General features: G+C 38.8%; 1 protein-coding gene across 1 annotated transcript; it reads right to left on the reverse strand.

The window, feature by feature from the left end:
* Window positions 1–8,583: 8,583 nt before the first annotated feature.
* On the reverse strand, window positions 8,584–22,627 carry usp31 (ubiquitin specific peptidase 31). Its single transcript, XM_085157469.1, has 16 exons — window positions 21,439–22,627; window positions 20,652–20,786; window positions 20,192–20,286; window positions 20,009–20,101; window positions 18,457–18,592; window positions 17,978–18,125; window positions 17,692–17,872; window positions 17,359–17,470; window positions 16,746–16,840; window positions 15,675–15,752; window positions 14,343–14,472; window positions 13,981–14,100; window positions 13,557–13,782; window positions 12,784–12,942; window positions 12,504–12,656; window positions 8,584–11,436 (listed from the first exon to the last, which is right to left on the reverse strand). The coding sequence occupies exons 1-16, from the start codon at window positions 21,961–21,963 to the stop codon at window positions 9,950–9,952; spliced, it is 3,873 nt and encodes a 1,290-aa protein (XP_085013595.1). The 5' UTR covers window positions 21,964–22,627; the 3' UTR covers window positions 8,584–9,949.
* Between the last annotated feature and the right edge of the window lie 1,219 nt (window positions 22,628–23,846).

Raw genomic sequence — 23,846 nt, forward strand, 5'->3', positions numbered from 1 at the left:
GCATAATATTCCACTATCTGACCTTCAAAACTCCTGGCAGCTTTTGCCGTATGTTTTGGGTCACTGTATCTGTACTGCAAAGTGCTGCACAATCAACTTTATCCCATATGCCTGAATATGAGCAGAACACATTGCTCTACACACTTCAGAATTCATCAGAATTCATCCAACTTCCACATCATCAGTAAACACCAGTGTAATGAGCTCCCAGTATTTGCTATCACAAGGTCATTTCTCTATGGTCAACTTGCATAAGGACATCCTCTGCCAGCTGGAAAGTGCTATTCAGTTGGCTTGAGTTTTTCTTTACTATGGAAAGGATCCTGTGATCAACAACCACCGTTGTGCTCAGTGGACAATCAGGCTGTTTGATGTTGCCAAGTTGATTTTTTTTATCCCCCTGATTGTTTTAAAACTGTTTATCCAACCACCCCTAAAGTTTCTGCTCTCACAATGTTTGATTTGCTTTGTTGTTGCAGCTGGTGGTCTATTTCTTTTGCACTGATGTCTTCTAATCTCCTAAAATAGGGTACTGCGTACGGGAATTGCTGTAATTGTAATTACTTTTTAACCCCTTGAATTAAAAGTGAGAGTCTAGACTTCAACTGCATCTTGATTTATTTATTTTTAAAGCTGTTGTGATGACGTACAGACGCAAAAATAATGAAATTTGTCTCATTGCTGAACTGCAGTGGCTGATAAAGACAGTGAGTGGTACTTGTTGATATCATGCCGTCACATTTTGCACCTATTCAATATGTGATCCTCTCTGATTTGAACTATCAAACATTATCAATTATGAGATTTTTGTTTCCTGATTTGTTACAACTACAATGAGGGACACGGCTAAGGGTGTAATTTCCTTAGAATTAAAAGGAATTTAAATATATTTTATCTACACAAGATACAAGACACAAATTATCCTGCAAACAAGTAGTGAGTATCTTCCATGTATTCCCGCATAAAAATAAGCAATATTTCCACAACTTATTCTGTGAATGCACTGTACTTTCAGGGCCATGGGCTGTATTCTAGAGTAGCTTAACCTTCCAGTCTTATGTCGTAATTGCACAATATTTTAGTGCACATGATGGGTTTTTGACTCTTCAGCTGTACTCTTATAGTACATATAAATTGTGATAATGACCAATCTCCCTTTCCTACTTACAAAAAAAATAAATAAATAAACACCATCAAACATTGCAGGTTATAGGCCTATCTTATATACTTCTAAGACATTATGCACTACTTAAAATTACATATAGCTCAATTATTTCTTCTTTTGTGTATAAACTTTAACTGTTACCCCTTTATTTTAGTATATTTCAGATATAATAGATTCCGTTCTAGCGGAAATACACAATTAATTGTGTTTCTTATGAAAAGGAGTTATTTCTGTGATATTTTTCATATTTAAAATGTATGTTTCTGTAAAGCGTTGAGAATTTGCACTTATTTTGTCCTCTTAGTGAAACAGTAGGGCAGCAATTGCATTAGCTACACTAACTGAATAAGTACTCATTTTCAAGAAAATGCTTACAACATTAATTTTCATTTTACATCATTATTCCAGAAATGTATGCAAATAAATCTATGCAAAGGCAATATTCAAGTACCTGTCACCTGCTCAGTGCCAGGTTTGAGTTCTTTATGTTTTATCCCACACTGAAAGTAATACAGCCAAAATAGAAACTGGCCATCAAAGTCATAGTAAAAAGGCTCTCACTATAAATCTGCTGAGCTGTATAAAAGGTTATTGCACCTGTCTGATTCTGGTCATGCAACCACAATAACATAAGAAGGGATTTTTAATACATACTGCAAGCTATGCTGCAAACTTTGAAGATTCCTAGTCATGCCGATACATGGTCGCTGTATAGTAATTGTTTATTCTGTTATACTTTATGCTGCCATATACTGATGAATACTTCCATATATCGTCACAATAACAAGCTGCCTGCTGAAGTCAAAATCTTGCGTCAGAAAATGTTTCCTCTATGAGACGCACACAATATTATGTGAAAGGTCATCCACCTTTCCACAATGCGTACCCTGAAGTGGAGAACCCGGGAATATCAACTTTTAAAATCGCTTTTATAAGCATGTTGTTTTCATAAGAGAGGAAAAATCAGTGGAACACTGTAGCTGCGTTGCGATTGGATGTGCATGTGTGTATGTATCTATATTAAAATCAACTCACCGTTCGGATGGCTCTGATCAACATCAGGAAGAGTGACGATTTCTCTCAGTGCTAATCTTGGGGTATTTGCTTTGTCTGAGAACACTTGATAAGAAAGGAAAGGAAATGACAGCAGGGAATAATAAAAAAAAATTCAATGAGAGGACAAAGAGCAAAAAAAGAGAAAAAAAATAAAAGATTCCATTTTCTTTGAATTTTACTCATCCTGAAGCACTGATGGATCCCCAGGTGCTTAGATCTGAGTCTGCAGGTACTGAGTACCATTCAGCAGTCCTGATGACAGGAGGGATATGGCCTTCAGCCAAAAGACCACACACAGGCCCGCTCGCATATACACTCTTCACCACATCTGCAGTTTTTGCCCCACCTCCACTCTGCTCTGCTGGTGCCTTGGATCACTGCTCATGTTGTCCAACACTGTTCCGCCTGGGAAAGATCTCAACTATCAATCTCCAAGCTGTCAGCCACGCTGACCCATCGGACCCCAGACAAATACTGCAATAGAAATCAAACAGCCTTTCTTCTCTGTACTGAAAGTCTGTTGCTGTTTTGTCCTGCTTTGAACATTACCCTGATTGAGTGGTCTTGTGAATAGAGGACTGATAAAAACTCAACCTTAAAGCGACAACAGGAAACAGGAAAATAAGCAACTAATTGGCTGCTACAAGGAGAAACATCACCATGAATGCTTATACAAGGGCAGCAGGTTTTATATCCGATTTAATGCATTTTTTTTTAAATGAACAAAAAATGTCAAAGTCTCACAGTGTTTATAAGCACAACTGCCAAGAAATGTCTTGTCTTTTAAAAATCTCTAAAATTGACTTTTACTGAACTCAACACACCTACCTTTTTATTGAATAAAATGACTTACTGTCACTTTAACTGTTTGCAGCTGCCACTATTCTTCTTTTATGCGCGAGACCTCAGTAACTGCGAGGCTAGACACTTTATAATCTGTTGTTACAGACAGGTTCATGTTGGTGACCTTTATCTGTGCCAGCACATGCATATTATGCTTAGGGTCTTGCACCTCTTTGCTCGTACCTCTCTGTCTCTGTCTTCCTCTGGTCCTTCCCTTGAATTCTAACCTCCTTTTCCTGCTTTCTAAAATCAATTATTATTGATTTTGCTGCACTCTCTGGGGTGGAGTCAAAAGAGGGGACAAAGAAGATAAAACCACAGGCGAATTGCTAAAGTAACTTCACTATACCATAGGGGACTGGTATTATCGTGAGAGGAGATTCAGATGCTGCTCTGACTCCATTTAAAAGCACTGGAGAATAAGAGTAAATGGCATCCTTCGTTTACCAGGAAATTTCAAATGATGCATGAAGTGGATGTCAGCCAGGAGCTGACTGGCTGTCCTGTTTGATAGTGTAAGCTGAGAAGTTGATAACAGTCAGACAGAGAGTGAGAGATATTCAGTTGCCTCAAAATTTAGGCAAACACCACTATGGCTTAACGGCTGCTTTACGATGACCCATGACAGAGAGCCAGTAACGAGGCCTCTACATGTGGCACCTAAATGCTGATTGTTCTTATCTGGTTATGTACCTGCTCACAAGTTAAACTGGGTTGTGAATGATCACATTTTCAGGTACATAACTCATCACATTGTTAAAAACGAAATGAAGAATCTGATTTTAAAAAATGAACATTTATCAAAGATCTTTTACACAAAGTATTAATACGACCACTATGAAATATTTTATAGGAGAAGAGAATAGAATAAACTATGCTAACTAATAATAAAATCGTATTTTTTAAGAGTTCTTTTAAAAAATAATCAGTTTATTTAAAACATAATTGTAAATTTGCAGTGTCTCAGAGCTGGAAGTTTGAAGTATTACTGTGAATACCTCATATTTTACCTCCTGCCTGAAAAAGACCTATGTTTTATCTAATTTGTTGCAAAGTATTGACAGAAAATGATCTTCTTTTAACTTGTCTTGGGAACATGCTCTGCTAATTATGTTGCTCAATAAAACAAAACTCATCAAACATCATGATGCAAGTTATTTTTCTTTTTAAATCCCTTTTCACTGACACAGAAGCCAAAATGTGGGAGGAAAAAACAAAAATCTGACAAGTGATTACGTCTCCGAGTAAAAGCTAAGCTCAGACTTGCTCCCATCTGCACTTCCCACCCCCGGACCTCGATATTCTGGAACCAGTGAAAGCTTGAAATAATAACAGAAATTTAGAGCCTCTTATGTATTTCAAAACCTTGAGATCTCAGACAATACAGTCTCTACAGCAGCGAGACAATAACCAGTAAATTCTGTGTGCTCGTTCACTTGGACATCCAAACCTAACTTACTTTGATATTGATAAAAAGGGAACTTTGAACTCCAGAATGCCCTTTCTTTCTTTTTTTAATGCACCAAGCTTTGAACAGTGTTCTGAAAACTGACCACATATAGGTTTACCTGAATTATAGGTAAGTCATGCTTTTCTGGCATTTATCAATCTCGAGCTGTGCAACAGTAATGCACACAATCTTACCCAAAGACTACATTTTTTTTTTCTTCGTTTTTTTTAATGATGCATAAACCAAGAAAACACATGAGATGCATTAGGAGTCATGCTGTGGACAGATTTGTTAGAGAAACACTCCCCCTAGTGTAGGAATAGCTATACCTCAACATTACACAAAGCAAAAGCACAACAACCAAGACAGTTTCAATATTTTTAATCTTTTTCAATTTATACTTGCATGGATTAACCAACAAAGTATATACACATTCGTTCTTTTGGAGGGGAAAAAAGTGCATATATGACTTTTAAAAAAACGACAAACACAAATAAATTAACAGAATGCTTGGACACAGTCTAATGAACTTGAAACTGGTTGTTTCAATTGTAAAAATATATATAAAAAAAGTGAAATAGCAGGCATATGCTGGAACAAATGCTCTAATGTATACTAAAATTACAAAAAAAAAAAAAAGAAAAATTGGTCAATTCAGACACTGAAGATGTCAATATAATAACCACATAGTTCAGCAGGGAGTACAGCAAAAGACTTTAGAATGAAAACAAATCTCCATGAATGCAGTGTACAAACGCATTACAATTTATACAGAAAGTAAGCAAAAACCAAAAGAAGAGGCATGCTTTCATTAAGCACTGTAGTGTTATAATAGTTTGAAAGAAAATGAGACTTGTGACATTCATTCATCAAACCGCTCCTTAGATTCTGTGATCCAAAGATAGAAACTGTCCATTACAATTTTCTTTGCTTAAGGCTTCTGAAATGTTTCAGCATCCTTTTTTTTGTAGTGTTTCCATTTGAAAATGCTCTCAAAAGCTTCTCAAATCCTCACCGGCTATTTCAGCTCATCCAGGTGTATATTTGCGGTACCTCGCCATCTGCAGAATCTTAAGTCTGTACCTCAAATGTAGGATTATGGTAGTTTTGCTACTGAAACTTTGAATTGAACATCATGAATTTTAACAGCAAAACAAAACGTCTATGTCGCAACAACAACTCCAAGCAGGATTCTCTAATCCTAATTAAGTTCTGCAGGGAAGCCTGAATGCATTTTACAACTAAAGTGATTAACGTTTAATACCCACTTCACCAGTCATTAGAAAGAAAAAAATAATAATAAATGGCACCGCTTTAAAACATTGGAAGTTACCGTTTGTTGATAAACAGTTTACAATAAGAAAAATAAAATAAAAAACCCTCAAAAGTATTAAGATATTAATATTATAATGTCACTGATCATGTACTGTGTTATAAAACTATAAATTTACTATCTTTGTTTATTGCATTGAGCTACATATATCTATTTTATATGACAGACAGACCACATCTTCAATGCAGGTGAGAACATGGAAACAGGGATTCACAAACCGTTCACTGAGGTGAACCAAAGTTGGAATTCTTATGATATACGCGTACATAATGAGTCTATATAGTGATCAAAGAGAGATAATCGATTCCATAGTGTTGTCTCTGCTGGTGTACAACAGTAAATATTAAAGAAGACACACAATAAACAACTACTGTGGTAGGAGCACCCAGAGAGCACAGATCAGCAGAATTAAATAACAAAGTGAGAAAAAAAGAAAAAAAACCACTAATTGATATAATGCTATATGCAGTTAGGGAATTAAATAGATTTTCTTTCATATAGGCAACATTAAGTTTAATCCTTTAAAGCAATGATGAAGTATGCTAGATTTTACAGTTTCTAAATGACGTGCAAATTAAGCGATGAATATACCAGCCATGCTTTGCTTTCTACTTTACACAGCTGCAGAATTTTGCATAGTTAATAAATACATGCATTAGCGATTTCATGCAATACTGCATTCCTTAATCATTCTCGATTTTGTACACTGACAACAAATTTACAAACAAAAATGAAAAATGCAGACACATAACTGGCGTGGAGATAAAGCTACGAGAAGACCGATCCTGGAATTGATAACTAGGAATCTTATATTTTGTCCTTCAACCGTTAATAAATTCGGTGGCCCTCAAATGCGGCAGTTTGACACGTTTTTGTAAATCAAACTGAATCCATCTGATGAACACCAAACAACAAAGACATTGTTGTGATTTTTTTTTTTTAAGATTTTTGCAATCGTAGTGTTTTTATGGTTCATGTTTGGCAGCAGGGCTGTAACAGGTGCGCAATATGCTTCCAGCTTTCTTTCAAGAGTTTAGACTGCACACTGCCAATTTTAAGCTCAACAAACCGCTTGCCATTAGGACATTTAACTGCAACTGCTAAATCAACAGCTCTCATCTAACCCTACATTATCAAAACAAAGCCAAGCTATAAAAATGAGTGAAAACATCCTGCAGTTTTTAGTGTCCAACATATACAGGAAAAAAGCCAAATAAAAGGTTTGGCGACATCCGCGCCTCAAACCACAAACCGTATTTACACAGTGTGTTATAAACACTATACATTTTGACTTTATTATATTATGAGATTGTCTACTGCTTCGTGAGATGTTCTAATAAATTGTTTATGTAGCAAGCAAATTTATGGACAAAAAAAAAAAAAAGAAGCTTAATGCCAAGGCCCAGCTCTCTAAAATACACACTAACCACTACATTTCAATTACAGACTTCTAAACAGGCAAACAAGAAAGGGAAAGCTAAATGTACTTAAAATGATCCTGCTTTGATCCAAAGTGCCATTGTCAGCTTCCTGATAGATTACACATGTTAAGTAGAAAAGAGCAGCTACAAGAACACCACCATATTTAAACAGCTCTATGTAATCTCTGTGGTCTGTTGCAGCTTGAATGCCATAGTCAGTCCACGTACGGAGAAAAGTCCCAGGTCTGCAGCAGATACCTTTTTATACAACCCCACACTAACACTAAAGATTAGCACACCATGTTAAATCACAGAAGTAGCGATAAAAACGTCCTGAGGATAAATAGGATGTTCATCACTTAAAAGGTAAACTGACTGAGACTTTCAAAAGCTTCCCTTAAATGTCAGGTTTGAGGCTACTTTAATAAGTGTCCCAGTTATAAACAAATTAATTATTACTGGAAGGTTAACAGGATGTTCGACCAGTTATTAAACGCAAGGAAAGGTTTAACAGGTGGCTTCAATAAAGACATGAAACGTCATCTAGTGTTGCTCGAGCACATCGTGTTGTCTAAACGTGACAATTCATCAAGCAAACCAGGTAGATTAAACGTTTCTGGGTATAATTTCAATTTTAACAACCTGTACAGACCATTGAAATAATACACTGAACTGCTTAAAATTGAGTGGTATCCAAAACCATCTGAGAACCCAATGTAAACCTGAAACCTCATATATGCTACAGAGAAATAGTGAGAAAGATACTGCAAAATACCAAACTCAAAATGTTTTATGCTAGAAGTAAAATCGCTTAGTTGTGGTTTATAATAAAATAACTTTGAATCTTTTGAAACATACACTATAGTGGTGCCTAATGTATGAGTATTGCCTTATAAATAGGGCATTTCTATAGTGAACTAAAGCTGATTGTTCACAAAAAGGCCAGCAAGCATCATGACGGCAGCACTGATAATATTCTGCCACTGCTTTTAACTTTACTCCACCATGCATCTGTTATTTTCGCATACATGTCCATATTTGGACAACAACCGCTCCATGACAATGTATGTGTAGATCTACAATCAACCAAATGGCTCATTATCAATATTCTGATTCAAGCTGATGAATAACAAAATGGAAAATATTCTCCAGTGAGGTACCGCGGGTTATGATAAACAATACCTTTTCTGAAGTTTGTGGTCACAGTTCTGAACGTCATCATTTGAAAGAATGCTCATTTAAGAAACAAGAGCTAGTGGAGCAGTGGCATTTTAGAGCACCAGGTGAAATAAAGGGGTGATTTCTTTAAAAAAAAAAAAAAAAATGGCCCCTGAAACATCGAGATGAATGTACACTTTTACCATTTCAAGTCTAAGGCCTGTTGAATCTACTGTCTGATATGTCTCGAAATTACTAAATTAATAATTACGACACTGCTTCGTGTTTACAAAGTGCGAACAAAACATTCCTACTCAGTGATGCATACAGTAGAAGACTACTATGTTGCCAAAGGCAATTATTTGTTTACATGTACAGCATTGAAAGGCGCTTAAGATTATTTTCATCTTGCTCATGGAAGGAGAAAATAAAAAATGAGTTACATACCATATACTTTCTGTCAATATATGTACAGACACATATACATATATTTATATACCGTGACTGTAAAGGGTTTCATTCCAAAACACACTATCAATTTAATGCAAAAGTACTTCAATAAAATTTTGAAAAATAGATTTATATTTAAAAAGGTACTCGTAAAAAAAATAATAACGTTTTGAAATATTGGACAAATTGTAAACCAATTCTAATTTCTTGCCAACATTAGTTCTGGTTTTGTTCTTCCTGCTGCTCTGTATCAATGCTAGGAACTATCAAGTAGAGCCACATTATGAGATTACTTAATTTTTCTTAATGGAAAAATGGAGTAAGAATACTTGTAAGACCTTTATAGACTAAAGCAGTAGGTGCATGGAGAAACTTGCTTGAAGAACAGAGATTTAACCCATCAGTGGTCAAAACAATCAATGAAATGTACTATTAGCCAACTCTATTTCGGAATGAAACTCTTCTGTATTTGTGTGCATGTCTGAATAATTTTGTTTCAGTATTTTTTAGAGGCTATTTTTGATGTTAAAGTTTTGTACCCTTTGACAATGATTTGAAATGCTTAAAGAACAGCAGCAGAATTCAAGCATCAGCAGCCAGCTAATCAATTCTAGAATAACTAGAAGACTTGGAACCTGTGTAACAGAAAACTACAACAAAACTACTACAATATCTGAATTACAAGTTCAAATGGATAAGCTGCTGCATTTTAAATCAAATTTTATTTCACGCTCGTGTCGTGCAGGTCTTCCGTGCACAAAATCAAATACGCTGCTGCACCACCAAAGGTGTAAATGGTATCAATATTTACTACTGGAAGAAGCTAAATTGGCAGCATACTACACAAGTGCTTGGCACTCAGGTAGGCGGATGATGATACAGTACTTTTAAATATCTTTAAACGCTCAAAGCTGGCTGCCAATACTCAAATTGCAAACCCAACATGTGCATTTAAACCAAGTGTACAAAACCATAACATCAAAAATGTGTCTTAAATACATCTGGAGCTCGCTGAAACTTAGGCACAAAGATTAGCTGCATTATGCTTGTTCAATATACCGACTATAGATGTATCATTGAGGCCTCTGTGTTGTTCGTGCAGGAGATTGCATGCTCGATGACAGTTTTCGGGAAGATGTCATTCTTTCAAGGGGTTTCTTCCCATTAGGAGATTTGGAACTTACTTCAGAAGTGGAAGACTTGGACTTGCCTACATTTAACAGAGAGCGACTCAGAGAGCTGGGGGGCTTGGAAGACTCCTTTGTCTCTGATTTTGTCTCACCTCCAGGAGTCTCTGCAGATTTCTGAGAAGACGCCGCGTCTCCTGGCTTTCCACCATTGCCACCGATCTCCTTGGCTTGTCCATTCTGCTTGCATGTCCTCTCCGAGGATTTTTTGGTGAGCATGGTACTTTTTCCTAAATCAGCCGACCGGCGGCTTTCCCTTTGTCGGAGGGCACTCTTGAAGAACGACAACCCTTTCTCCTCAGATTTGCTGCTGCGCTGCAGATCTCTGGTGGAAACGCTGGGTGAACGCAGGCTAGTGACAGAAGAACTGCTGCTGGAACTCCGCACAAATCTCCTCTCAGGACGGTTGCTTTCGTTGCTCTTTGAAAGTGAGCAGCGTGCTACCGAGCCGCATCTGAGGTTGTCAGCCAGAGGGCTAGTGTGCATAGAATCTCTACTGTAGCTCCTTTCTATAAGCCGCTTCCTGTTGTTTGTTGAGCTCTTCTCAGTGACAGTGGAATTCTTCTTTGAGGTTGGTGAAGGAGAAGCTGAGGACTGAGGCGTGGAACGGACGCATGGCTTATGTTGTGGCGTAGCCTCTGGAGGCTGATTTGACTCTTTCGTTTTGGAGGGAGTTCCGCTGGGCGTCGAGGTGCTTTTCTTAGCATTTGCACTCTTCTCTTTAGTATTGCTCAGCTTTTTACCTTTCACTGGTGTACTGGAAGACGTCTCAGGTGCAGAGGTCTTGTGGGTCGAGCACAATCGTTTTTTGGAGCTTTTATCTTGCTCCACTTTGCTCACACTCTTTGTGGATCCTGTGCTTTCAGCCTTTAAGCCAAATCCTCCGATACTATTCTTACGTTTCTGTTCTTTGGAGGGAGTAGCTTGAGTGGGTAATATGTTTTGGTCTATAGCTGTAATCTGGTTGTTGTTTTCAGTTGGCTCATTTTTGGTGATCTTCTTTTCCACTGGAGTGGAAGCCCGACAGTACATGTCTAAGAACCTTTTATTGTTGTCCTGGTCGGGGAAACTGCTCTCCATCATAGACAACGGAGTCCTGTTGCCAAAGTATCGTTCGTGTTTACTGTAGCTGCCAAAACACGATGTGGAAACCTTGTCGTCACATGCCTCTCCTATCCTCTCTAAAGGAGGGGAACACCGAGAGTCAAGGGAGAATCGTGAGGGCGAGTTAGATCTCATGTGCAGCTTGGCAGAGAGAGACCAAGAAGGTTTTATCCCACTGTCACTGAAAGCTAAAGGACTGGCAATGGATGACCTGGAGGACAAACTCTGTCGCTGAATACTCCTCACAAAGGGGCGGACAGAGAATCCTCCTAAAACACAGGGAATTATTTCGTTTAAAACACACCAATATCTACACAATAATGAACAAGCTCTTTCTCTATTTTTATATTAAGAATCAAATTAAATAGTTGTACTGTTTCACACTTTTGGGGGGTAAATCCATCAGTGTATCTACATCAATAACAATATTGACGCTGACATTTGATTATTTAAAAAAAATAGACATTTTGGCTGGTTTTCTTTTTTTGAGTCCTTATTAGATGATGTGACCGTGTTGTTTAAAAAAAAATTGTTTTATTACCACAACAGATTATCTATTGCTCATTAACACTGACTCTACTGTGATCAGCTGGTTGTTGTGCAGCATTATAAACACGTTACCAACAGGGAACTTGCAGAGTGCCATCTGATGGACAAACTATGTAATACTCTCTAGTTTTTAAATTTCCATTTATTAGCCTATATCAAAGCCAATATCAATAAAATTGCAAACAGCTATAACCCACTGGACCTTAAACATCACTCAGGCCATATTTCTACATTGCTACAAAGCTATGCTATATAATAAAGGACTTTATCACATTTACAGTGCCTGTAATGTTATTCTCACTTAGTACACGACCAAAAACCAAGTTAAATTATAAGTTAATAAAAAGGGAGCATCCAAGACAAGTCATGCATAGTTTTCTGAAATTTTACAACATGCAAGCCATATCTTGCTGACTGGCTAGTGAAGGTTTCCCACACCTCAGAGATCTGTGGGGACTTGTTCATTTCACTCCAATGCCATATTTGCCTTGTGACTTTAATTATTAGAGTTGGGATTGGTAAATTTAAGGTCTGAGTTTATAATTCTTGACTGTAATTTTTAATCCCACTTTAGATATTGTCTTTAGAAGAAGCTTTAAATTATCCCTATAAATGCGATGGACTTAAAAACATTGAAACCAAACTCTGAACTTTGTGCATTTCTGAAACTATGACCCGCTCAGGAGGCAGTAGATCATGTGTGTATGATGAAAATCAATGAAAATGAACAATCAGGAACCTTTAAATAAATAATAAATAAATAAATGAAAGTTCAGCATTTTCTCACCGTCGTCCTCACTACGTTCGACTGGAAACTCAACCGACTCAGCTAGTGAAGCCAGAGAGGTGCGTCTGGATGAGGCTCCAGAGGCCAAACTAGCAGGCCTGCTGCCAGGTAGCCTGTTGATCCAGTGATCACACAAGGATGAACTAGTAGAGCCTGATTAAAACACAAACATGGACAAAGTTTAAGCCTTAAATGTCACATAAAGCTTGTTATGCCACTTTATGGTACAGTATACATTACATATGCTAGGTGGACAAATGGTGTATAAATAAATACTGACCAGCCACAGAGCTATTGGCAGACCAAGAGGGGATGACTGTTCTCCTCTGATAGAACAGTATATAGGCTGTTTGCTGGCACACGTCATCATCAGCTATTGCTGTAACTTCACTGTCATCAAAGCAGTACCACTGACCATCAATGGAGTTTTTGCAGTATGCTGTGAGCACAAAGTAAAGAATGAGTTAACATGGATGGCAAACACATTCAGCTGCTTGTTATGCTCATTTCCAATGCAACGTTTAATTTGCATCTTATCACAGTTAAAAGCAAATCAGTGATTCATTGTTTGTTTGACTTGATCTTTTTTACTCCTTCCCCTGATGTCCCACTCAGTTTTACCTCAGGCTGAAACAAGCCATTTTTTTGGTTTTGTCCCTTTAAGTGCCCGCTTGTCTAAAAGCCCACTTTCTCCTAATCCCAAAATACTGCTCAGCAAAAATGTTACCAAGCAGCTTGTAGTTTGACTCGTTTGACTTGGCATATAACACTTGGAAATATAAGGAAATCATGTGCTTCGCTGACATTAGCTTGGCATAAAGCTTATATTCCAGTAGTCTGGAGGCTGACTCTGAGCTTTTGGCTTACAGGGATTACTTTTATATACTTTTACATCATTATTTGACAGCTTGCCCACATTTCATTTGACTTTCAAACACAGTAACATTGCACATATGAGAGAAAATAAGGATAGGCATTTAAAAAAAAAAAGGTTTAATTTGCATTTATGATCCATTTTAAAATAGGTCTGAAGCAAAGAACTGCTCGCATTACCAGTGTAGTGGCCTCCGTGCATGTTCCCGTGATGGTTGCAAACAGCATACAGGTCATACAGGTAGTCATCAGGATTCCTTCCCAGTCCATAGGACCGTCTCCACGGAGACCAATGGGAAGGTAAACTCCAGCTACTCTGGCTTCTCTTAACCACGTGAGGAGCCATGTCCATCCCCATCAATGGAAACCTCACCATGTTCTGCATCTTCACCCTCCGGTCCCCCTCCTGAAACACAAATATAGAAGCATGTTGCAACAGAGTCTCGTTATCTGACCATCAGCTGTCCACCTAGACTAAAACTCTAACCTTTAAGTTCTGCAGATCTACAGTGTTAATTTTTAATATCTGCTAGTCAACATATAGGATTTAGCAAAAAACTTACTTACAAATTCTTACTGAAAATATCCAGATGAACTAAAATACCTGTCTGAACCTCTTGAGATGCAGTATGAGTACATCCGGGAGCGTCCACAAGCTGAGCTTAATCCGGCCCTGCTGCAGCTGCTTGCAGTGGGGACAGCGCCAGGCGTCGTCTGGGGCCAGCTAAAACACACAAGACCCAAGGAGTAGCTATGAAGAGAAAGCCCCAACCACAGAGCTTATATAATAGACCTCACACAGGATGAGGCCCCGACTTTCCCTCCAACTTCTCTCTTTTACTCCAGAGCAAAACACAGTAAAACCACTGTGAGTGCATGTGCCAAGGCCAGTTTACAATTTATTTATTCAACTTAAACTACTAACAGTGCCGTCTTGCACGCATGCATACATGCTCGTGTGTCTACCTGCTCTTCTTTAGTGTACAGCTGAAAGCACTGAGCAAGGGTGCAGGCCTGCGGCTGGTGATGTTGTTCTCTATGCAGATAGACACTCTCAGCATCCGGAATATACTCTTCCTCGGTGTGTCCAAACAGACTGTGGGAAACAGAAAAAGAAACACACCCTTCGTGTAACAGCGCAGTCAGGTGAGGATCACAGGATCTGAGATTGATAAAAGAAAAATAAACTGACCAGTATTTTATTGTAACTGAGACAGATGAAGTAATTGTTTACCATGTCATAAGAATGCGGTTTATCCTTACGTTAACGGTTCACACCCAGCAGTGCAACGAAAGGATTTAAGACTTTAAAGGGCTTCACAATCAGCTCTTGTACAGACATGCATTACACATGAATGAACTCAACAGGATTTGTTCAAAGCAAACATCATCAATATCCAAGTACCAAAAAGGGGAAAAAAAGTTTGATTTTTTTCCCCCTTTTTGGTACTTGGATGGGCGTTTGTGTTAACTGCTCGACATATTAGTCAGCTTAGTGAGAAAGAAGGAACTGCTTCAAATGCAGCGTGAATCTTTTGACATTTTACATAAGTTAGTTCTTGAAAAAAGAAATCCTGTCAAGGACAGCAGTTAGCAAACGATATGTTAGGAGCTACGCACAGAAAACGCCAAGTCCTCTGAAACACCCTTAGTTAAGTTTGAGGTGTTGCTCAATTTGAACGTCTTTTCAGAAACACTCGGCAAAGCAATTACTGTCACCATCAATTTTACTGAAAATGCTGAGACACATTGAACTGCTAAACCACAGCCCTGACAGCTACAATAGAAGAGATGGGAGTGGGGAAGGTGGGGGGTTTTCTGTGTCTGTGGCACTTTTTGCCCTTAAAGTCAAAAAGCAGTTACATTAAGTCAGGACCAGAAACGGGTCAAAATTCTGCAACTGCAGACATCATAACACTTTGAAGTTCAGCCGCATTTGTCTGTAATGTTCCATCATTTCTATGGTGGTCTGAATGGAACTGCTTACAAAGCAAAACTAGGCTGTCTGTTGCAATCATAATCAATTACAGAGTCAATGTTATGTCAACAAAGTAAGCAGAATCGTCTGCCTATAGTAAAGACCTCATTTCTTACTATTTGTCAAAGCTGGCTTTTATATTTGGGTAGATAGGTCATGGCTAACAAAAACTATACTTTTCTTAATTTAACAATAATATTTGTTTAGCTCTAGTTAAAGGGCCCAAAAAATCCAATTCAAACCTTTTATCCTTTGCAGAACAACTGTACTGTAGACAAGTGAAACTGGACACATACACATCCGTATTTTTTTCCACTTACTAGTCCTTGGTCTCTTTGTCCCATTCAACCACAATTTTCACATGTGGTGGTCCCCCTTGTCCACAGGACTTGTATGCTCTGTAATGAGAAAAAAATCATTTAGCAACAAAGTAAGATAAGTGAAAAAGGTTTTTTTTTTCCCCTCTTCCAAGCACTGTATGACAAGAGTTCCATTCACTTAAATGTAATTTAAAAACACCTTTATGTCAGACAGATATTTGAATACAGTATGAGAGTTAATCGTTTATACTGAGAACAGAGCTATATTAAATGTTTCAGGGCTGTATTCAATAAACAAAAGAAAGCATGCTAGTTATGATCGCCACTGATTAATCATGATCATAATAAAATCAAATATAATTGCACTTTGGTTTGTGCATCTGCAGTGTTGTGACTTGTTTTGTTATTCTGAAATCATTCAGGTTCTAAGTCAAACAGGCCAAACTGGTAATTTAACATTCAAATCCTGTCAGGGCATGTCCTCTGCTCAGGTCATAAGTGAAGTAGAACTGATGGGGCAAGTGTGGAGAAGCAAGATTAAAGCTGAAAATTGATGCAATTACAACTTCAAACTATTTACTCAAGCTCATGCCTGCCTTTACCTTTATGTTTATGCACCAGTATTTATTAGGATTTCAGATTTTCTCACTTTCACTGACGTGCTGCGACTGCTGCAAAACATTAAGGCATTTGGAGAGCCTGGCACCGGTAATACAACCTTTTTAAACTGCTGAGTTTGTTACTAGATTACATGACTACGACATCTCAAACGGCTATACTTGTTTTGCAAGGCAAGGCTGCATTTTTATTTTTTTGTTCAAGTTCATTGATCCAATATAATTATGGCAATGTAAACAGGCTTTAGAGAGAAAAACAGTCATTTTATAGTTTGGGTTATTAGCCTTATGAGTTGCTTTTATGAGCTGTCACAAGAAGTCACAGTGTGAGTAAGCTGAAATTTACTAAAGAACGTTCTGAATAAACATATCCCTGACTTAGTTAAATTTTAGGTCATACTTCTCATCTGAAATCAAGTAGTTATCAAATATAACAATAGCTAACTGAATGGACCTTTCCACAGTTGGATGACACAGTGGTCGCTCATCTTGGGGCAGGAGGTAGGTGATGCCAACAACGCCAACCACTCGAAGACTGAAAGGTCCAACCTGCACACAGAATGAAAATGAAATATAAACCCCCCCGAGTGTCATCCAACTACTTTAAACTCTTTTGTCTTAAAATTAGTTTTGACACCTATTAGAATTTCAGCTTCACTTAAAAAATAAATTAGGACAGTATTGTCTTTCCAGCTGTGCATCATCTGTCAGAAGGTGTCACTCTACATTTGTTTCTGTTTGTAAAGATGTAACCCATCAGTGCAGGAGGTATCTAGACTGATGGGTTACAGAGAGTCACTGTTTAACATCATATTATGCTTGTTGTTTAAAATAAAGCTTTCTTAATAATCTCCCCACAAGTGGTAGTCACTGCTTGTACAGTCGGTATAAACAGGACAATACTGGAGGAAGGTTTGTACTTACTTGTGATCAAACAGAGGGCACGATCACTATAAACCAGCTCCAAATAAAACCCTTTGACTTCAGCGGTTCAGGTAAATAAAGGCTGCAGGACTACTTAAGGAAATAAACTGAGTATAAGGCAGAGTGAGTGGTTGTCATCCTACCTGAATGTAGACCCCAGGCCTCAAAAGATGGCGCATTTTCTCAAGGATCTCTTTTTGCAGAGCATCCCAGGTCACAGTGCGCTCCAAGTACAGTACAAAAGGCAGGCCAAACCTAAAAATAAAAAAACAAAATGCACAAGTTCCATTAGCTGCTATCAGCTTCTCCATCAGGCCTGTTATTAGGTAAATGCCAGGGACAAATTGTGGGTTATGTCAATAACCCTTCTTTATCACTGACAGACCCACAAGAACAGGGCATGTATTACGTAATCAGAAGAAGCAGAGCAGATGAGTAAGAAATGCAGAACATAAAATCGCTCTGAGGTGCAGTACCTCTTTCCTTGGTGGCCAGTACACGCTCTGTTACACACCAAAAGGATCATTTTTTCTGGTCCCAGGTTTTTATTGGGTGATGCAGTTACAGGTGTCACAGCCCCCTGCATAAAAGACGGAGTCCTGCTGATTTCTGTCCCATACTTCAAGTTGTTATGATTCAAATTTGCCAGAAGGCTTCCTGTGACAGACAGAATGGCACGTGAGTCTTTTTGATTAAACGTGGAAAATGCAGAACACACCTTTTTCAAAAAAAAAAAAATCCTTTAAAAAGCTACTGAGTAACCTCTTTTTGTGCGGATGTTTTCCAGCCTGAAGGTCTCGGGTGTCTCAAAGGCAAAGATGGAATCGCTCTCTTGTATGATGTCAAGATCGTCATCATCGTCACAAAACGAACGGTGAAAGCCGTCGTAGTACATTTCAGTCAAAACAAACTACAAGAGAAAAACAGCACATTTAAACATTGTAGCAATTATTCTGTATTAAGTCCATATCAGTATTACAGCAATTCAGTAATCTTATTAGCAGCTGTGTCCTGCTTTAGCTGTAATTTACATATGCTCTCGAGCCCTTTTTTGTCTGCATTACCATGCTGCTGTAGTACTAAGGACAAATGTTAGAATTGCGTACTACCTCCCACCTATAACCTATAACAGCCAGGGGCTTGGAGCAAAACTCGCTTCTGTTTTAGAACTGGCTGTACCGACACTGTGCCCGTAATATAGTCTCACTGTGGCAGACCCTGATAAGTGACGGGAATAGTACCTGGTCCATTGGGATCTTAGTCTCGCGTGACACAGCATCTCTGAGGCGATACACGGTGCTGTTGAGCGGAACGGCAACTCCAATCCTCATACAGTGAGAGTACTTCCCCTGGTACACCACCGTCACATACAGGGGCCTAACAAAAAGAAACAGGAATGAGCAGCACAAATAAACACACACAGAAAAAAAAATTCACACAACCTATTTAATACTGGACAAAATGGGGAGGGTGTGGTGTTGCAGCTTGGCCTTTAAGTAAGCCGGAGCTGAACTGATATGACGGGAAGGGTGCCACACTAGACGTAGGCACTGTTGCGTAACACATCACACCTCTGATTCTGCATGCTACCTGAAAGTACACGCTAAGATAACATTACGCCGGGTTTGTTTAGTCCATGACGCTGTCTTTGTGTCCAAGGGCTATAAAGCCACTTTTTATCTTTATTGTACTGCAACCATAAAAATACCTTGATATGTAATCCAAATACTTGGAGCCTAAAAGCATTTGGACAGTTAGGCAATATTTGTTCTTTGGCGAGTCCAGAACAATCAGTGTAAAGTATAATAATGGATATTACAATAAAGTAAATATTTAAAACAGAAATGTCTATGAGACTTCTAATAGCAGAGCCCTGGTGATGCCCAAGCTCCAGAGGTTAAAAAGTAACAGGATGGTGACACGTCAAAAACCTCATATTTCATAGTTTGTGGAACTCTGTTTGTCAGTGACCTTTAGACATCGCCATACAATCTGTAGCTTCCCTGGTGACATCTTCCTCTTTCTTTCACTTAGCTAGGGAATCATCTTTACTTTATCTAAACAGTAAAGCTTTGTTCAAAAACTCTGCGCTTCTTTTATATGCTTTTGAAATTTCACTCTGGGTCTTTCAGTCTCTGAGGCTTACAGAGTGTTTGTTTTCTGTTATGAATCCTTTAAGGTTCTAGTCACATACTCTCAAATTCTCTTCTTCGTGGGAGGAGTCGTGCTTTTTGGCCTTCCAACTCATCTCCAAAGGGCTTTATTCCTTAAAATGTCAGACAAGCTCGATACACATTCCAACTCTGTCACCTCTGAGCCACGTGAGCTCTTTTCTTTAGGGAAGAGATTACTTTTTAGCTAATGGAATTCATGTTAAGAGGGCCATATCAAATTCTTTCACTACTGATGTAAACCTAATCATGGCTTTAGACCTTCATGTAAAAATCTATTATTTTAATTGAAATAAAATGTGAATATCATGGCCTGAATTTATAGAATGAGATGTATGCTCTACAACACAACAACAACAACAAAAAATTTACTCCTGGACATTTAAGACGCCCACTTTTGCAATCACATGTACTGTATATTTTCAGACACACTCTGTTTTAGATCCAGTGAAAGGTATCATTCCTCTAAAGACCTTTAAACAAACATGCCTGCTTAAAGTGTAGAAATGCAAACAACCTGGTAGAGCAACAAACACATCAGAAACATGTAAGAACATGTCATCAAAGTGTTGTTAACTGATCACTCCCTGACCTATAGCACAGCCCGGAGGGAGAAACTCACCGTGTGTGAGGCAGCGGGATTGGTAATGAGATACAGAGGAAGGGATCAAAGGTATTGCTCTGCTTTTGGCAATGAGGGCAGGTAAGAGAAGACCTGTTGGGAAAACATTAAAAATCTTAATGTGGTGCAGAGACATCCCTGTCACACCGTCAGAGCAACAGAGCTTCTACATCTACGGCTTACCTGTACTGAGCCTGAAACAGTTCTTGTACAAACGACCCAGCAGAAAGGGGAGGAGATGGTCCCTCTATGCTTTGATCGTCTTCTTCAATAGGTGGCTGAACAAAAACAAACAGGTTTGTTTAGTCTGATTACTTCATCATAATAAATTCTGGTCTATCAGGGTTCACAAGCTGCTGTGGGAGCTATACAGTCTTGTTATTGAGTAGCTCTGGGGAAAAAAGAGAAAACAAAGCCTGGCAAGCCTAGATGAGCCAGACTGTGAATGCCGCTCATTTGGAAGCTGCACCAAGTGACCAAAACACCCCGAACACTGATGAGATATAAACTGAAACAAAATAGCCTTGGAATGAAAACTGATGAGTTGCAATGAGGAGAAAATATCCAGTTAATGATTCACAATTGTGGCTTGATTAGGGGGGGGATTACGTACATTAGAACACCAAATATTTTCTGGATTCACCTTAATAGCAGGCCTGCTGTTGGGGTTGACAGTGTTGAGATCCTCGTGTACTCTGTCCAGCAGCCACAGCAGAAACTCTTGGGCATCATGCTGAGCGTTTCCTTTAAACTGTGTGGCATTTTTTGACACAACATTCTGCAAGAAACAGCATGGTCCAAAAGTTACGATGCCTGCCACCGCTTATCCTGAAATCACTCTGAATATCTAGATCATTGAGTAAAGCTTTATTAACAACAGGTATAAGACTTGTGTGGTGTAGGTACGCATTGTTTTTACCATACACTGTTATAAAAATATCATCTTTACTTAAAGAGGGCTTGTTATGCTCAAGTCCGACTCAATACTTTTTTTTTTATCCTATGCAATTAGTTCTGCATCAGCAACGGTTCAAAAGAATCTTTATTTATCTCAGATCCCTTAACACCACTCCTGCTCATCCACGGTCTAAAACGAGCCCATTCAACCTCCCTTTAAGCTAGTTTATTAGAAGTGGTTGGTTGCATCAACAAACAAAAGCAGCCACTGCAATCACTGACATCATACAGAGACAAGAGTAGAAAAACATATCTCCAACCAAGCATCTAAAGCAGGCAGAAGCTTAAGTTTGGCCCAAAGGAATTACTTGTTTATACAATGCACTGCCCTCATTCTTTGAAACTTTGGTCATGTTAAATATGACTGTATACACTACTGTAAGAATATATATAAGATAGAAAACATTAAAAAGCATAATAGGTCCCCTATTAACTGGTGTTATCTCACCTTGTTTTATTTATGTCACTCTTACCTTGAAGTCCCTGCTATGCTGGGGGGTATACTCAAACGTCCATAAAGCCCGCACAAGTCCTGACAGCTGCTCCGTGACCTCTCCTTTGGACAGAAGGCCCTTCTTCTGCAAATGCACACCATTTGTCTTTGGTTGGTCCTCATCCTCCTCCTCGCCTTTGTAGTGCTCCAAAACGAGGTACTCGGCAAAGAGTTCAGTGTTACTGAGGCACTGCAGAATTGCATTCATGAAGCAGGTGTTGCCGTGGTTTTTTAGACCGGACACCCCAGGAACCCTTTCCCTGGATAGGAAGCCCCCCAGGTCCCCATCTTCCATGGGTACATCTTTACTTCCAGATTTAAACGTGGAAAATCCTCCATCATCTTTGTCATCCTCGGTTTGCACTTCGGATCCAAAGTGTGACAGCGCTGTGAGTGTCCTCAGGAGTTTACTCATAAAACTGCCCACAGAGCGCACAGAGCCTCGCCTGAACAGCTTCTTGCTGAAGCTGGACTTCTTGTCCTTGGTTGCGGCTTTACAAGACATGATTTCCCCTCTCACAGACAGCTCACATGCAGACGGAAAACTCAGATGTGCTGCACGGAGTCCGAGTCATCTTGCTGGCTAACTGATGCTACATCTCAAAATATGTAGACAGCAGCAGTGGTTAACGTTAGAGCTGCAGGGAGTGTTAGGTGTGTTAGCGGGTAACATGTTCACTAAGTTGTGTCTTCCAAAAGCATGCAGCGGTCTTTATGTTGTCGAAAAACGTTAGCTAATCCTCCACAACAATCCTACCTACAAAACAAACCAAACGACCTAATGGCGGAAGAGATGCAGCACTGACATTGCTTAGGTTAGCTGTTTATGCCTGCAACTTGCTTCAAAGTTACCTTGTTGTTGCGATCTACTGCCCTGCAGCACCGAAGCGACAGCGGCTGTGCTGAAGTAAAAACAGCAGCGTTAGCTAATTCAGCTAACGGTTCAACAAGAGCAGCAGAAACCGCGGCAGTGCTTCCCGGCCCAGCCATCACGGTCCGATACGAGCAGACAGTCCGCCATGGTATGCAGGCAATTACGCTCTAAGCAGAGTGTGTACGAAATCCAGTTACACCTCACATCTTCTAGCACATTCAGAGGCACATTTGGGATAAGCTACCAAGTAGCTTGTCGTTTACTTCTTCTTTTTCTTCTTGTCCGAGTAGTCGGCAGATAGCTCTGTTTAGAGCTAATATACCGCCACCTATTGGCTAGGAGTTGGGTCAGCGGTTTAAGATTATATTCTTTTGTTAACTGGGAAAATGTACCTACCGTGGCTATCATTCAGTTGTAATTAACTCTAAAGGTCTGATCAAAGGTTTAATTTTTAAGAGATATATTAGTTTCAGAAAGGAGATCTTAAGAATTCAGATTAGTGACAGTATTGGGCTGTACTCACCACAGGGGTGTAATACACGCAAAGGCCTAACCATGCTGATACCAGTCATCGTCTGTCTCTTATATTGATCATTTATGGTTCTGTTTGCAGTCATTTGCTCCTCTGCGTCCCGCTGTTGACACTGTTTTTTGCTTGTTTGGTTGGGTTGTTTTTTTGTTTTGTTTTTTTTGCATCTTTAGTGTCATTTTGTGTCTCTTTGTGTTATACTTTCTTTTGTTTTGGGGTTTTTGTCTCTCATTTGGTGTTTTTTGTCTCTCATTTGGTGTTTTGCCAAAATGTGGCACAAAATATCTCATTTTGTGCCACATTTTGGGCTTAGTGAATTTCTCTTGTAATCATTTTGCATCTCTTAATCTTTCTCAAATTGGTTAGATCACATATTATTCTGGGATTTACAATTGTAGTCTGAAGTTCACACATCATGGACATGAGTAATTTGGGGATTTTAATGATTTCTTTGAAGTGTTCTTTTTCCACGGTATACAGCATACATCTATTATTTACTTTACAAAAGCTTACAAGAGCTGGATTTTTTCTAATCCACAAAGAGTCAAAAGTAAACATACAGGCTCTAAATACATACACCAGCACTAATATTTGGTTAAATGTCCTTTTGGTAGCTAATAACCAGCTTCTGACATAATTCTAGTTGGATATTTGACCACTCTTCTTGGCAAAACTTAAGTTGGCTGGTTTCTTGGCATAGACCTGGCTTTTAAGCATTGTCCACAATTTTCAACACAACTTAGTAGGGTTGAGACAAGGGCTTTGGGAAGGCTATTTCAGAATTGAGTGTTGAGTTGTTAAGATGTGTACAAACTGGAAGCAATTGTCTCATCATGCATTACTTTCAGTTCACTATTGTGCCTGAAGGAGGTGCAACAAGCATTAAAAAGGAAAAGGAGAGCCACAAGTGTGCCTATTTATCTGATTATCTGAGTAACTGAATTACATATATTAGAAGGTGGTATGTGTATATCTACACGTGTGT

Source organism: Neolamprologus multifasciatus, chromosome 4, assembly GCF_963576455.1.
Source record: "Neolamprologus multifasciatus chromosome 4, fNeoMul1.2, whole genome shotgun sequence".
Taxonomy (NCBI): Eukaryota; Metazoa; Chordata; class Actinopteri; order Cichliformes; family Cichlidae; genus Neolamprologus; species Neolamprologus multifasciatus.